General features: G+C 44.0%; 1 protein-coding gene across 1 annotated transcript in view; it reads left to right on the top strand.

Moving 5' to 3' along the window:
* LOC138663731 (zinc finger protein 271-like) overlaps positions 1-13,799 on the top strand; it is a 71,247-nt gene that overhangs the window by 46,804 nt on the left and 10,644 nt on the right. The window contains exon 10 of the mRNA XM_069750052.1: positions 5,586-5,591. Within this exon, the coding sequence (XP_069606153.1) occupies positions 5,586-5,591 (6 nt within the window). The remainder of the gene's footprint in view (positions 1-5,585; positions 5,592-13,799) is intronic.

Here is a 13,799-nt window from a genome sequence, read left to right as displayed (position 1 = left end):
TCAGTGATGACGGTGACCGTGTAAACTGGCCTCTCCAAAAAATGACACCATTCCTCAAATGCCAACTTAATGGCCAAAAGTTCCCTATTGCCTACATCATAGTTTCTGTCGGCCGACAACAACTTTTTAGAGAAGAAGGCACATAGATGCCATTTACCCCTCATGACCCTTGAGATAATACAGCCCCAACCCCCACCTCTGAAGCATCAACCTTGACAATAAATGGTTGAAAAGCATTGGGTTATATGAGTACTGGAGCAGTGGAAAAACATCTCTTCAAAGAAGAAAATGCCTGCCGAGTGCTGTCTGACCACCTTGAGAAGTTCCTGCGTTTCCTAGTCATGTCAGTAAGGGATTTGACAATAGACAAGACGTTTCGGATAAATTTCCAATAATAGTTTGCAAACCCCAACATTTTTTGTTATGCTTTCAGATTTTCTGGGACGCTCCATTCCAGGACTGCTTCGACCTTATCAAGATCCATGCGGAAACCTGCAGCTGACACAAGGAAACCTAAGAACTGAATCTCCTTTACAGCGAATACACAGGTTTCCAAGTAGACATACAGTTTATTATCCTGTGTAGAACGTATAACACCTGCCTGACATGTACCTGATGAGACTTGAGATCAGGTGAGCAGATTAAAATATCAAGATACACTACTACAAATCTACCCACGAGGTGACCGAAGATGTCATTAATGAAATGTTGGGACACGGCGGGAGCATTCGTCAAACCAAAATACATGACAAGATTTTCATAATGCCCTTCTAGGGTGTTAAAAGCTGTCTTCCACTCATTCCCCTACTTAATCCTAAACAGATTATAGTCTCCTCTGAGATCTAACTTGGAGAAACATTTTGCCCGAATAATCTGATTGAACAAATCAGGTAGGAGTGCGAAGAAATATGGCTCCCGGATAGTAATCTGATATAACTCATGAAAGTCCAAACAGGGATGCAGGCCCCCATCTTTCTTCTTAATGAAGAAGAAACCCTGCTGATAGAGGTGAAGATGAGTGTTTAATGTGTACCTTGGCAAGACTCAGAGATATAGTCTTTCATGACCTGTCTCTCAGGACCAGACAGATTGTATAATCTGGTCTTGGGCAACGTTACTCCCTGAAGCAAGTTCACATGACAATCATACACATGATGGAGAGGCAGTTTTTTGACACTCCTTTTCAGAGAATGGAGAAAAGGTGGAATGTTTTTAGTGGAGACACTAGAGATAATAGTACCTAGGCAATCATTTTTGCAAAAATCACTCCATTTAATCATATCTCTCGCCTGCCAGTCTATCATCGATTTATGCTTATTCAGCCACGGAAGACTCAATACAATAGGAGTAGGGAGACCTTCCAAGATATAACAAGAAAGGAGCTCCCTGTGAAGAGCCTCTGTGCAAAGGTTGAAATTAAGCACTACTTGCGTAAAATTTCTCTGACTGAGAAGTGTGGAGTCAATTGTAAATAAGGGGATGGGCTTCACCAGAGTGCTACAGGAAAGACAAAGGTCCCATGCGAACTGAGCATCCACCTCCTATCCGGGAGGACAGATATTTTCTCAGTTTCATACCAATAACCACTTCTGCAGGTAAGTAAAACTGAGAAACACATGCGGAGGAGATACAGTCGTGTGAAAGTGTTTTCCCCATCCTGATTTCCTCTGCATGTATGTCACACTAAAATATTTCACCAAACAAATTTAAATGTTATACAAAGATAACACAAATAAACACATTTAAATGAAGGTCTTTATTAATAAGAGAAAAAGAAATCCAAACTTTAGTGCCCTGTGTGAAAAAGTGATTGCCTTTTAAACCTAATAACTGGTTGAGCCAGCAACAACTGGTTTAGCAGCAACAACTGGAATCAAGTGTTTGCGATAACTGTCATTGAGTCTTTTACAATGCTCTGGAGGAATTTTTGTCCACACATCGTTGTAGAATTGTTGTAATTCAGCTACATTGGAGGGTTTCCGAGCATGAACCAATGTTTTAAGGTCATGCCAAAGCATCTCAATCAGATTAAAGTCAGGACTTTGACTAGGTCACTCCAATGTTTTAATTTTGTTCTTAAGCCATTCAGAGATGGACTTGCTGGTGTGTTTTGGATCATTGTCCTGCTGTATAACCCAAGTGAACGTCAGCCTGATGTCACAAACAGATGGCCAGACATTCTCCTTCAAGATTTTTTTGGTAGCAGAATTAATGGTTCCATTTACCACAGCAAGTCTTCCAAGTCCATAATCAGCAAAACAGCCCCAGACCATCATGCTACCACAACCATATTTTACTGTTGGTATGATGTTCCTTTTCTGAAATGTTGTGTTACCTTTATGCCAGATGTAATGGGACATACACTTTCCAAAAAGTTAAACTTTTGTCTTGACAGTCCACAGAGTATTCTCCCACAAGTCTTGGAGATCATAAAGATGTTTTCTGGTAAAACTGAGACGATCCTTTATGTTCTTATTGTTCGGCAGTGGTTTTTGTCTTGGTACTCTGCCATGCAGGCCATTTTTGCCCAGTCTCTTTCCTTTGGTGGAGTCATGAACACTGACCTTAACTGAAGCAGGTGAGGCCTGCAGCTCTTTGAATGTTGTTTTGGAGTATTTTTTGACTTCTTAGATTAGTTGTCGCTGTGCTCTTGAGGTAATTTTGGTCTATCGGTCATTCCTGGGAAGGTTCATCAGTTGTGGCTCGCTGAAGTTCCAAAGTTTGAGAAATGGCTTTATAGCCTTTTGCAGACTGATACATCTCAATTATTTTGTTTCTCATTTGTTCCAGAATTTCACAGCTTGTTGTCTAGCTTTTGAGGACCCTTTGGTCTACTTCATTTTGTCAAGCAGGTCCTATTTAAGTGATTTCATGATTGAGAACAGGTGTGGCAGTAATCAGGCTTGCATGTGGCTAGGTAATTTGGAATCCACTTCCCATAGTTGTGATAAACCACAGTTAATGTATGTGTTAAAGGAAGTGCAATCAATTTTTCACACAAGGCATTGTAGGTTTGGATTTCTTTTTCCTGTCATAATAAAGACCTTTATTTAAAAACTGCATTTTCTGTTTACTTGTTTTATTTTGTGTGTTTTCTGACAGCTCTTTGTTCTTATGTAAAGAAGAACAGACCCCATTGAAATGAACCTTTCGACCACAGAAAAAAACCAACCCTGTTTTGTGGTGAACCATAAGAGACTCATACCGAGGGGAGGCCTCTCCTAAATGGATCGGTAGTATCATGGAGGGCTGAGTCACAACAGGTCTTTTACTGAGGCATCTATGTATATGAATATGGCCAAACCCATGGTGGCTTCCAACGACTCAGGAGTTTTGTAAAGCACTAGTGCATCTTTCAATCTTTCAAACAGGCCCTGACTAAACTGACTCCTAAGAGAAGGATCGTCCTACTGGGTGTCAGTAGCCCATCTTCAGAACTCTGAGCAAAATTCCTAGAGCTTGCGTTACTTAGATTCAGCAAGGAAGACACGGTTTGGACCACCACACACGAGGCCTAGAGCCCATAAAAAAATCAACCAACCAGAGAGGCCTCAGTGGAGATGTTGCAGCAGTCGAGATGGGAGATGATGAGTGCATGCACTAGCATTTTAGTAGATTCAGGGTCGAGCAAAGAACAGATTCTGGAAATATAGTTAAGCTAGAGGCTGCGGGAGGTGGTTAGATCTTGCATATGTGGTTTGAAAGACATGACAGAGTCAAGGGTTACTCCTAGGCAGCGGACGTCTGGTACAGGGAAAAGTGTGATGTCATTTATTGTGATAGATAGATTGGGTAGAGGAGTTGAGAGAGATGGAGGAAAGATGAGTTTGAAATTGTTCACAATGAGCTTTTGAAAGTGAGAGGAGAAGAAGGAGGATATGGCTGATAAACACTGTGGGATTCTGTACCACAGATAGGTGTCATCTGGGCTAGAGAAGTAGATCAGCAGTATCATCAGCGTAAAGGTGGTACTGGAAGACATGGGATTTTATTAGTTGTCCCAGGCCAAAGTTAGAAATGGAGAAGTGTTTGAAATCATAGGGGAAGGTACCAGAATTAGTAATATGTTGAACAGTTGGGTTAGAGCCTTGATAAGTGTGATTGTGAGGCTGGGGAGGAGGTAGGATGGGGTCAAGTGCAAAAGTGATGATATGAGAGTTGGAAAGAGGATGAGTAAGCTCTCCTTCAGTGATGGTGGAGAGGAAGGTTATGGGGAAGGGCAATGGTCTGCTATAGTGAGGGGTTGTGGAGGTTGATTATCAAAGACATCTTTTGGGATGCTACCCATGGTTTTCAAGTTCCTCTTTCATATTCTTTTTAGCAGACAAAGCAAACTCAAGTCCTCAACCCTTGCCCTGAGTAGTGTGACTACATCCTCGAGATCAGACATTCGTAGGTTCTGTATACCTGCACTCCAAAGTTCACTTGTAAAATCAATTTTTCAGTGAGTATTCAGTTATGGCTTTGAGGATGTCAATTATAGTAGGGTTGTCCACTGCTGTAGCTACTTCAGTACCAGGATCAGAGACAGTTGAGCCAGGGTCATATGAGGTATGAAAATTGCTCTCACTCATAGAGCCAGGTTGTGCAAATTACTCTAGCTTGCTGGTTATTTTATTTTGCTTTGTGGAGATCTGACACCCAGAACTAGACAAAGCCAGTTATAATGTGTACAAGTGATATCTTACATTCCTTATTAATTCTAGTGGTACATCGGCTCCTCTCATTCCCATTCAGGTCTCTGCAATATCAGATCCTCTCAGTGGATATCTTCTATATAAGAGAATTCTCCTGATTGAACCATCTAGGATGGACACAGACAAAGACAAGATGGCCGAGAAGATATTACACCTTACCCTTGAGATCCTCTTTCGGCTTACTGGAGAGGTGAGCGATTCTGATGATGTCACATTTCATAATTCTTATCAATGGGAATAGCAGGTAGACAGAACTGGAGAAGTGAAGAGACTAGAAATGTCTGTGTGAGATTTATTAATGTGTATCCCCATAACCAGGATTACACAATAGTGAAGAAGACCTCTAGTGAGCAGAACCCTATGTCTGAGGGATGGGGAAGAACTCTGAGCCCAATCACGGGGCCTCCACCTCACTCCCTAATACATGAGGACATCATTGACCAGAAGATCCTAGAACTCATCTACAAGATGATTGAACTGCTGACTGGAGAGGTGACACTGCTGGGAATGCTGGGACATTATACAATAATGCTATGCAGGGATCGGGGGGATGACAGTATCAATGTATGTGTCAGGTTCCTATAAGGTGTCAGGATGTTACCGTCTATTTCTCCACGGAGGAGTGGGAGTATTTAGAAGGACACAAAGATCTATACAAGGACATCATGATGGAGGTTCCACAGCCCCTCAGATTACCAGGTAATAGATGGGATTAAATAGACACAGCCTGTAATTATCTGTATGTAAAGAATGATTTTAGTCCATTTATGTGTTTCCTCCAGTCCTATCCATAAAGAGGACAACACCAGAGAGATGTCCCCGTCCTCTTCTTCCACAGGACTGTAAACAAGAAGATCCCAATGTTCCTCAGGATCATCAGGTAGATAGAGAGGTGTTATGAGATCTCCCCTATGATATGTACACGGCTGTGAAGTTCTTGTGCTCAATCTTGTTTTATTCACCGCTATTATATGTTTTAAATTTGTGTAATGAGAGCGGTGGAGATGGCAGGATTAGAGCTGATCATAGATGTGACTTCTCCATCTGTCTGTGACTTTTACAGTATTTGTTTCAGGGTGAAGATCTGTCCCATATTAATACTACAGAGACATATGTGAGGGGTGATGAGTGGTTTAAAGTGGAGATTCCTACAGATGACTACCCAGGTGAGTAGTAATCACTAAGTGCAGAGGATTCACAGATTCTTCTAATTCTCTTAGTTTTTTTGTCTATTCTTTTTTATTGTATATTATCTCCCCTTCAGCCAAAATAGAATTTTAATATGGATGAATACGTAATTCTGTAAAATACAGCGGGAATGTGGACATAACATTTTTCTATTTGAATGTGGTTTACTTCTTCACCATCTGCTGAGGTGATTTGACCTTTTTTGTAACTAGAGAATGTTTGGCTCCTATCAGACTCATATGTAAAGTTTCTGTGCGATAACAAAATAGAGAACATAAAATCATATACCCCAATAAAAAGTTTGAGAAAATGAGCAGCTCAGATGACCATTCTGTTTGGCTTCTGGCTTTAAATCCGAACTCATTTCATATTTGTATGAGTACATTTCCCCAGTACCCATGAGAGAGCGCTGAGCCTGTTGCCTCATGTTTGGTGTTCAGCTTGCTGTCTCTGTCTCATGACATGATTTGCTGCAGCTTCTTTGCCTCATGAGTTGATTTAATTTAGCTTTTGACATTGTAGCTTGGTTATGAGTTGCCCCGCGGGCTAGAGGTTACTCGGTATCGGGTCCGGTGTTCACAGGGGGATGTCACGGTGGCTGCGACCCGATCCCTGGCCCTGGGCGCCCATGTAAAGGGAAAGGTCTTTAAAGCGGTAAAGTTTATGTTTGTGTCGCCACCTGTGGTATTCGGTCAGGGTGACTGACGCTGCTTTAAGGGGTCCGCTGGGGTGATTTTATGGCAGCTAGATGGTATACCTTCCCACAGGTGGAGTATATCCCCAGGGCTTCCCAGTATGTAGATGGTAGAATGGTGAGAGGTGCAGTAAGGAATGAGGATACAGGTTTGCAGTCTCTTTACCTCGTTTACTGAAGACTTCAGCAGCCACAGTCCAGGGCACTGGATCACAGGGAAGGTAGGGTCCGGCCGGTTTGGAGGCATGTCCAGAGTCCCCTTATCCAGGTGGAATGTAAAAGCCTTCCTTTGTGCTGTAGTCCCTTACTGCTAGAAGCTCCACATAAGGTCCTCACAGATGTTATCTCTCTCTCTCTGTCCCCTAGATAGGATAGGACAAAACCCGTATGACTGCTGACTTGAGCCTGTTTATAGGGTCTCTTAGATGATCCGGTTCTGTGGGGTGTCACCGTGCCTCCTGGGTGTAGGTGCGGACAGGTAACGTGAAATTAGCTGTCCTGCCGGTCTCTGATGTAAGGCGTGGAGGTCCTTACAACCTCGGTATTCCGGCTACCGGTGTTCTGTGCCTCAGAAGGAGGCAGCCTGCTCGGGGCTGGTCCCCTTCTGGTATCCTCTCCTGTGCTTCCTCTCCTGCACGCTCACAGCAATCAATTCGGCTTTCTAAATGTCTATTTCCGGGAGCTGCAGCTCTGGGGGCATGCACAGCTCCGTAAACCCTCTGTCCTCCTCAGACAGATGTCTGGAACTTTCTAACTTTCCCTACAGATTACCAGTTATATATATATGGGGAGTACCTAGTAAATTGGATCAAAAGCTCCCCCTGGTGGCCTGGAATGTGAATGTGTTGCATGTTTGTGGTACCTGGTTACAGTTATCCTTTCTTGCCTCCAAACGTAGCATCAGTCTCTCCGTGAGGAAAGCGACATTACTGTGACGACCAGGACCCTGGGGCGCACAGTTACGTCTTCTTGACCCGTGGATTGGTTTTAGCCTTTTGTCTCCTGGTTTGGCTTAGCTTTAGACATTTTATCTTGGGTTAGCATTAAGGGCTTGTGAGGGACAAGAGAGAATGCATTTTGGATTTTTAGTTCAGGACATCTCCTACTACTCCTGAAATGTGCCCCCACCCTTGGGATTCCACAGGCTCATTGTTTTCTTTTAATTAAAAGAGCTTGGACAAGTTATTTGAAACTGTTAACACAAGGGTGCAAACTGTTGTGCAGTTATAGCAACCTGAACCTCTTTGTGTGACCAATCACATGGCACAGCAAGGCTATGAGGTGTGGAATCTGGAAAATGACCTATAATAACACAATGCAATATCTCTAAGATAAGCCGAGCACATATTCCGAATCGGCGTTCCTTTCCCCACATGCCCATATTATTTAGCCACCTGTAGCACTCTGGATTATGGAGTTATAAAACATAGCTAGCAGTAATTACATACGGTAGTCATATTTAGTCTCTATGCGCAGATAAAATCCAGTGGAATGCAGTGGCGGTACAACCAACCCATTTAGAGCTTCATGCGCCACCCACTGTTCTAGGCAGAAAATCATTCTCAGATATGGGAGGAGAGAGGCTGCAGCACCCAGGTGTGGGAGCAGATGTGTGAGGTAGCAGCCTAGGAGATATATGGCAGCCCCTCACTATGAGTTTTCTGATGGCCGGAGGAACGTTTGCTGACGCAGCCCGGAAAGCTTGTAACTAAGATTTGGACCAGTGATCCGTCAGCACCTCCTTGTGGTCACATGCTACATAACACAGTAATTGCAACCTATCTATACCCTATCCTTGTACTACACTCCTGACTGTATATATTTGCTCTTGTATGTATAGCTGTATTTTCTAGCGTGCCTCCTCAGTGATTAAATATAAAATTAATCTTGGGCTGCTCTTTTATCTCGATCCACGAATCCCCACATCCGCACGCTCTGTTGGTTATTATACACTACCCCAGGGTTGGTTACTAACCCGATCTAAGCCTGCTGTTGGACGGGGCTTATTTTAAATGAGGAACTGGTGGCAGAATACCATACTGTTTTAGTGAGGAACTTTGGCAGTGATGGTAGGGAGGTTTAGGTATATTTTCCCAGGCTGTACTGGTGATATATATCCCCCCTCACTGGGAGCGCTTCACTAACTCGTACCTATAAGGGAAGCCTTTCCGGCAACTATTGGCCCACGGTGCAGTTCACTGACTGACCTGAGGCAAGTGGTGGCACCAGAGAGCTGATCCCTGCTGGGTTCTTCTCTCCCCTCCCCCGAGGTGAGCGAAGTCGACGCTTCCCTTCCCCTGTGAGATACCTTACAGAGCTCATTCCCACTTGCGATGAAATCAGACAAATGCAATCCGATTAAAAATCACATTGCATTTGGACTAATGTTATTCCATCATTGTCTGTTCATCTGCAGTTTTTTATCCAGCTCGGATTGGATCACGATCGGACTGGAAAAAACTTGCAGCATGCTGCGACTGTAATCGGAAATCGGATCGCATCCTGCAATAGAAGTCAATGGGTGCAAGAAAAAAATCGCACAGCACTCGGACCAATAAGCCGTCAATTCTTCTGCCGTATACTGTAAAATCACTGCAGGAGCCAACAGGATAGAAGAGGTGGATTACATCCAATAAATACAAATAGAATAGATAGATATACGGATGTCTGTGACAAATACAATTAGTACAGTGTGTGCAGCTTACTGTACATGTATTTAATAAAAGATTATTTTTTGGAAAAAAATGGCGTGGGCTCCCGCCCAATCTTCATAACCAGCAGAGGGAAAGCTGATGACTGGGGGTTGATTTTTATAGCCTGGTAAGGGGGTAATACCAATAGAGCTTCCCAGGCTATTAATATCAGCTCACAACTGTAAACTGTATACTTAGCCTTAACTGGCAATTAAAATGAGAGACCCTAAAAAAAAGACAAAGGGTCCCACCTATAATTAAAAACCAGCAAATGCTATGCAGACAGCTGCAGGCTGATATTAATAGCCTAGGAAGGGGCCATGGATACTGCAGGCTAAAAACATCAGCTCTCAGGCACCCCAGAAAAGGCACATCTCTAAGATGTGCCAATTCTGGCACTTAGCCTCGCTCTTTCAACTTGCTCTGTAGCGGTGACAAGTGGGGTAATAGTTGAGGGGTTGATGTCACCTTTGTATTGTCAGGTGACATAAAGCCCCGAGGTTAGTAATGGAGAAGCGTCAATAAGACGCCCCCATTACTAACCCCATAGTCATGTTGTATAAAAACACACACACCCAGAATAAAGTCCTTTAATTGAAAGAATGACACAGACTGATTTAATAATTTTAATTAAACCATGCTTATGACCTTTTCCATTCCCCCGATGACCTCGTCATCTGCAAAAGAGTAAAAAAAAGCCCAAACAATAATATTGATCACCTTTTTGCTGCTAGTCCATTTGTCACAAAGGGTCTAGCTCTGCTACATCTAGATGGCAGGCTGCATGGTTGCATGATGGAACCATGCAACCTGTCATCCAGCAAACACTGAGCACCTTGTGCTCAGTGTCTCCCTGTGAACTCATATTCCCTGTCTGAGGGTACAGTCAGCGTGAGAAAGTTCTCCTGCTTGCGGTGCTGTCAGACAGCTCCTGCGAGTTCAGAGCCAGTGAACTGACTTTACCTTTCTGACATCAATGCGAGTGCCCTGGGAACATTTCTCTGGGGCGGCTGAAAGCTGATATTTTTAGCCTGGGGGCAGTATCCATGGCCCCTTCCTAGGCTAATAACCCCTTAATGACCCCAGCCTTTTTGCGTTTTTGTTTTTTTGCTCACCTTCTTCCCAGAGCCATACCTTTTTTATTTTTCTGTCAGTGTGGCCGTGGAAGGGCTTATTTTTTGCGGGACGAGTTGTACTTTTGAACAACACCATTAGTTTTACCATGTCATGTACTAGAAAATGGGAAACAAATTGGCCAGCAGGGGATATATTGCCGGCCAGCAGGGGATATATTAGACAGCTCCTCCCTCCACACCTTGCATGAACTTAGGTTCCTAGCTGTAGTTCCTTTCTAGTTTTTGATACATTATTCTTTGTCTCTCAATCTACCGATGTGGTTTGCTAACTCGTTTTGTCTGTACTCTATGTTCCTGACCCCTGCTTTGTATTTCGATCTAGAGCTGTCTGAGCCAACTTCAGACTGTCATACTATGTCTATGTTCCCTCTGTGTTGTACCTCTGACCTCAGCTGCTGCAGGTCTGGGCCAGGGGTGCAGTGGGTTCACTCACATTGCCATCACGGTAAGTTCAGACCATGGATCTGCTGACAAATCAGAACCCAAAAACCCCAAGTCCCATTTACAAGTGATGTATGAGGAGGTCCATTCTCAATATGTGCGCCAAGAAAAGCTGTTGCAGGCAATCAACGTGATGACAACTCAGCTGCAGGATTTGTCCACCTCAGTTTCTACTGTGTCCCACATGACAGGGCATCTTTCCTCAGGATGGCCATTCTTTCCAGGGGAAACGCCTAACGCTCCAGTTCCTGAAGGAGCAGCTAAGCTTCAACCTCCACTTCTGTCCTGCTATGATCAGGGCCGGCGTTAGGGGCAGGCAGACTAGGCAGCTGCCTAGGGCCCACGCTGCCCTAGGGGCCCCCAGCCAGGGCGGACACACTGCTGATGGCACTGCTCCAGGGCCCAGCGGTGGAGGGGGGCCCCTGCAGGCAGGCCCGGTATTATGCAGGATCGGGCCCCTCTCACTCCCTCCTATAACGATGGAACACCCAGTGCGAGGGAGAGAGCGGGGCGCGAACTGCAGGAGATCAAAAAGGGGGCGTGTCATGCAGGGAAAGATGCTGGCCAATGAACGCTTTCCTTACCTCACCATGCCCAGACTGAGGAGAGCGCGCACTGGTTGCTGTCCTCCTGCATGGCGCGTCCCAATCGTGAGTAGTCTCCCCTACAGTCAGGTGAGGGGCCCCCCCGCACAGCACATAGAGACAGCAGTGGAGGAAGAGAGCCTTAGGGGGTCTTCTGCTCCCTCCACTGCTCTGTCCCCAGCAGGCTGCAGCATCTCCTCACTGTGAAGAGATGGGGGAGGAGGCTCACTGCATGGACAGCAGGTAGAACCAGGGGGCTGATATCAGTGCTGTCTGCTCTGTGTCCCATCCCCCACAGTGGGGTCTGCAGCCCTCTCCAGCTGAACTATGTGACCTCATCCAGGGCTCATCTGACCACCTATACAAGATTAGTATGTGTGTATATATGTGCTTGTATGTATGTATGTGTGTGTGCATCTGTGTGTATGTTTCTATCTGTCTGTATATCTGTGTATGTATGTACGGCATATGTGTGTATGTATGGTATATTTGTATGGCTGTGTGTGTATACATGTACAGTATGTGTATGTCTATGTGTGTATGTATGTACAGTATCTGTGTGTTTCTGTGTATGTGCAATAAATTTCTTTGGATATATGGTATATATGTATGTTTATGTGCATGTACATACAGTATATGTGTATGTATATGTGTGTACAGTATGTGTATACTATGTGTATATACTGTATGTGTGTATGTATGGTACATGTATGTGTATCTGTATGTTCGGTATATGTATATATGTACGGTATGTGTATTTGGGTGCATGTATGGTATATGTATGTACGGTATGTGTGTACTATATGTGTATATAACTATCTGTGTATGTACGGTATATGTGTGTGTATGCATGTAAGGTATGTGTATGTATGTACGGTATATGTATGTGTATCTGTGTGTATGTATGGTATATGTATGTACGGTATATGTGTGAATGTACGGTATATGCATGTGTGTATGTACGGTATGTGTATGTATGACGGTATATGTATGTGTATCTGTGCATGTAAGGTATATGTATGTGTTTGCATATACTGTATTTGTATGTATATCTGTGTGTATGTACGGTGTATGTATGTACGGTATGTGTATACTATATGTGTATATAACTGTATGTGTGTATGCATGTAAGGTATATGTCTGTATGTATGTACGGTATGTGTATCTGTGTGTATGTACGGTGTATGTATGTACGGTATGTGTATACTATTTGTGTATATAACTGTATGTGTGCATGTAAGGTATATGTCTGTGTATGTATGTACGGTATGTGTATCTGTGTGTATGAACGGTGTATGTATGTACAGTATATGCCGGAACAAAAATCATTGTTCTCATCAGCACATCGCCCAGTTTAAACTGCAGATATGCTGCTAAGATGATACTGTATGGGGACAGATTGATTTACTAGTGATCATTCTGTCCCCATCATTATTCCTCAGCCAGTGTAAAGAGGCTGGAAACAAGTGGCGAATGACTTCAATATTGTTAATCACACTCGTTTAGTGGCCTGAAATCAGCGCATGTAGCTACAACCAACATGTTTCTGTTTGATGGTGCAATATGTTAGCATTTGGGGCCCCATTTTAATTATTTGCCCAGGGCCCCACTTTGCCTAAAACCGGCCCTGGCTATGATGGAGAGCCCAAGGAGAGCTGTGGCTTTATAGACCAGTGTAAAATCCACTTTACTCTTCACACTCTTCTTTTTCCATCGGACCAAACCAAGATATGGTCTCTCTCTCCTGTTCGATCATGCCCTGGCTTGGGCAAAACTTATTTGGGAATATGGAGATCCAGAGACAAGCATTTTAGGAAATTTCTTGGAGTTGTTCCGAGTGGTGTCCGAGGTACCAGGAGGCACCTCCTCAGCTGCTTAGTCCCTTTTGACTGTAAGGTGTGGGCACCATGGCTCAGTATGTGTTACGCTTCTGTACCCTGGCTGTGCTGCTGGCTTGCAGTGAAGAAGCCCTGATGATGACCTTCTGGCAGTGTCTGTCCAATCATATTAAGGATGAATTGGCAGGCAGAGCTCTGTGATCTTTATCTGATGCCCTTATACAACTGGCTACTTGGATTAATCTCCATTTCCATAAATGGGCTCTGGAACAAGCTCAAGTATCTTCCTGTGTCAGATGACCACCCTGGCTTTCCACAACCTTCCAGTACCCTTTGCTGTTGCAAGCCACACTTCCTGCTATACAGCAGATGCAAGTTGAGGGGGCCAAACTTTCTGTACAAGAGCGACAGTAAAAGTATAGAGAGAACTTTAACCACATCTTGCCTGAACTGAGGTTCCTACCAACAGTGCCTTAGTATCCTGTCTTGGTGCATTATCGTTTTGTCTCTCCAGCTACCGATTCGGTT

This window comes from Ranitomeya imitator, chromosome 2 (genome assembly GCF_032444005.1).
Source record: "Ranitomeya imitator isolate aRanImi1 chromosome 2, aRanImi1.pri, whole genome shotgun sequence".
Lineage (NCBI taxonomy): Eukaryota > Metazoa > Chordata > Amphibia > Anura > Dendrobatidae > Ranitomeya > Ranitomeya imitator.
The sequence above is the reverse complement of the archived record's forward strand: the minus strand, read 5'-3'. Positions and strand labels throughout refer to the sequence as shown.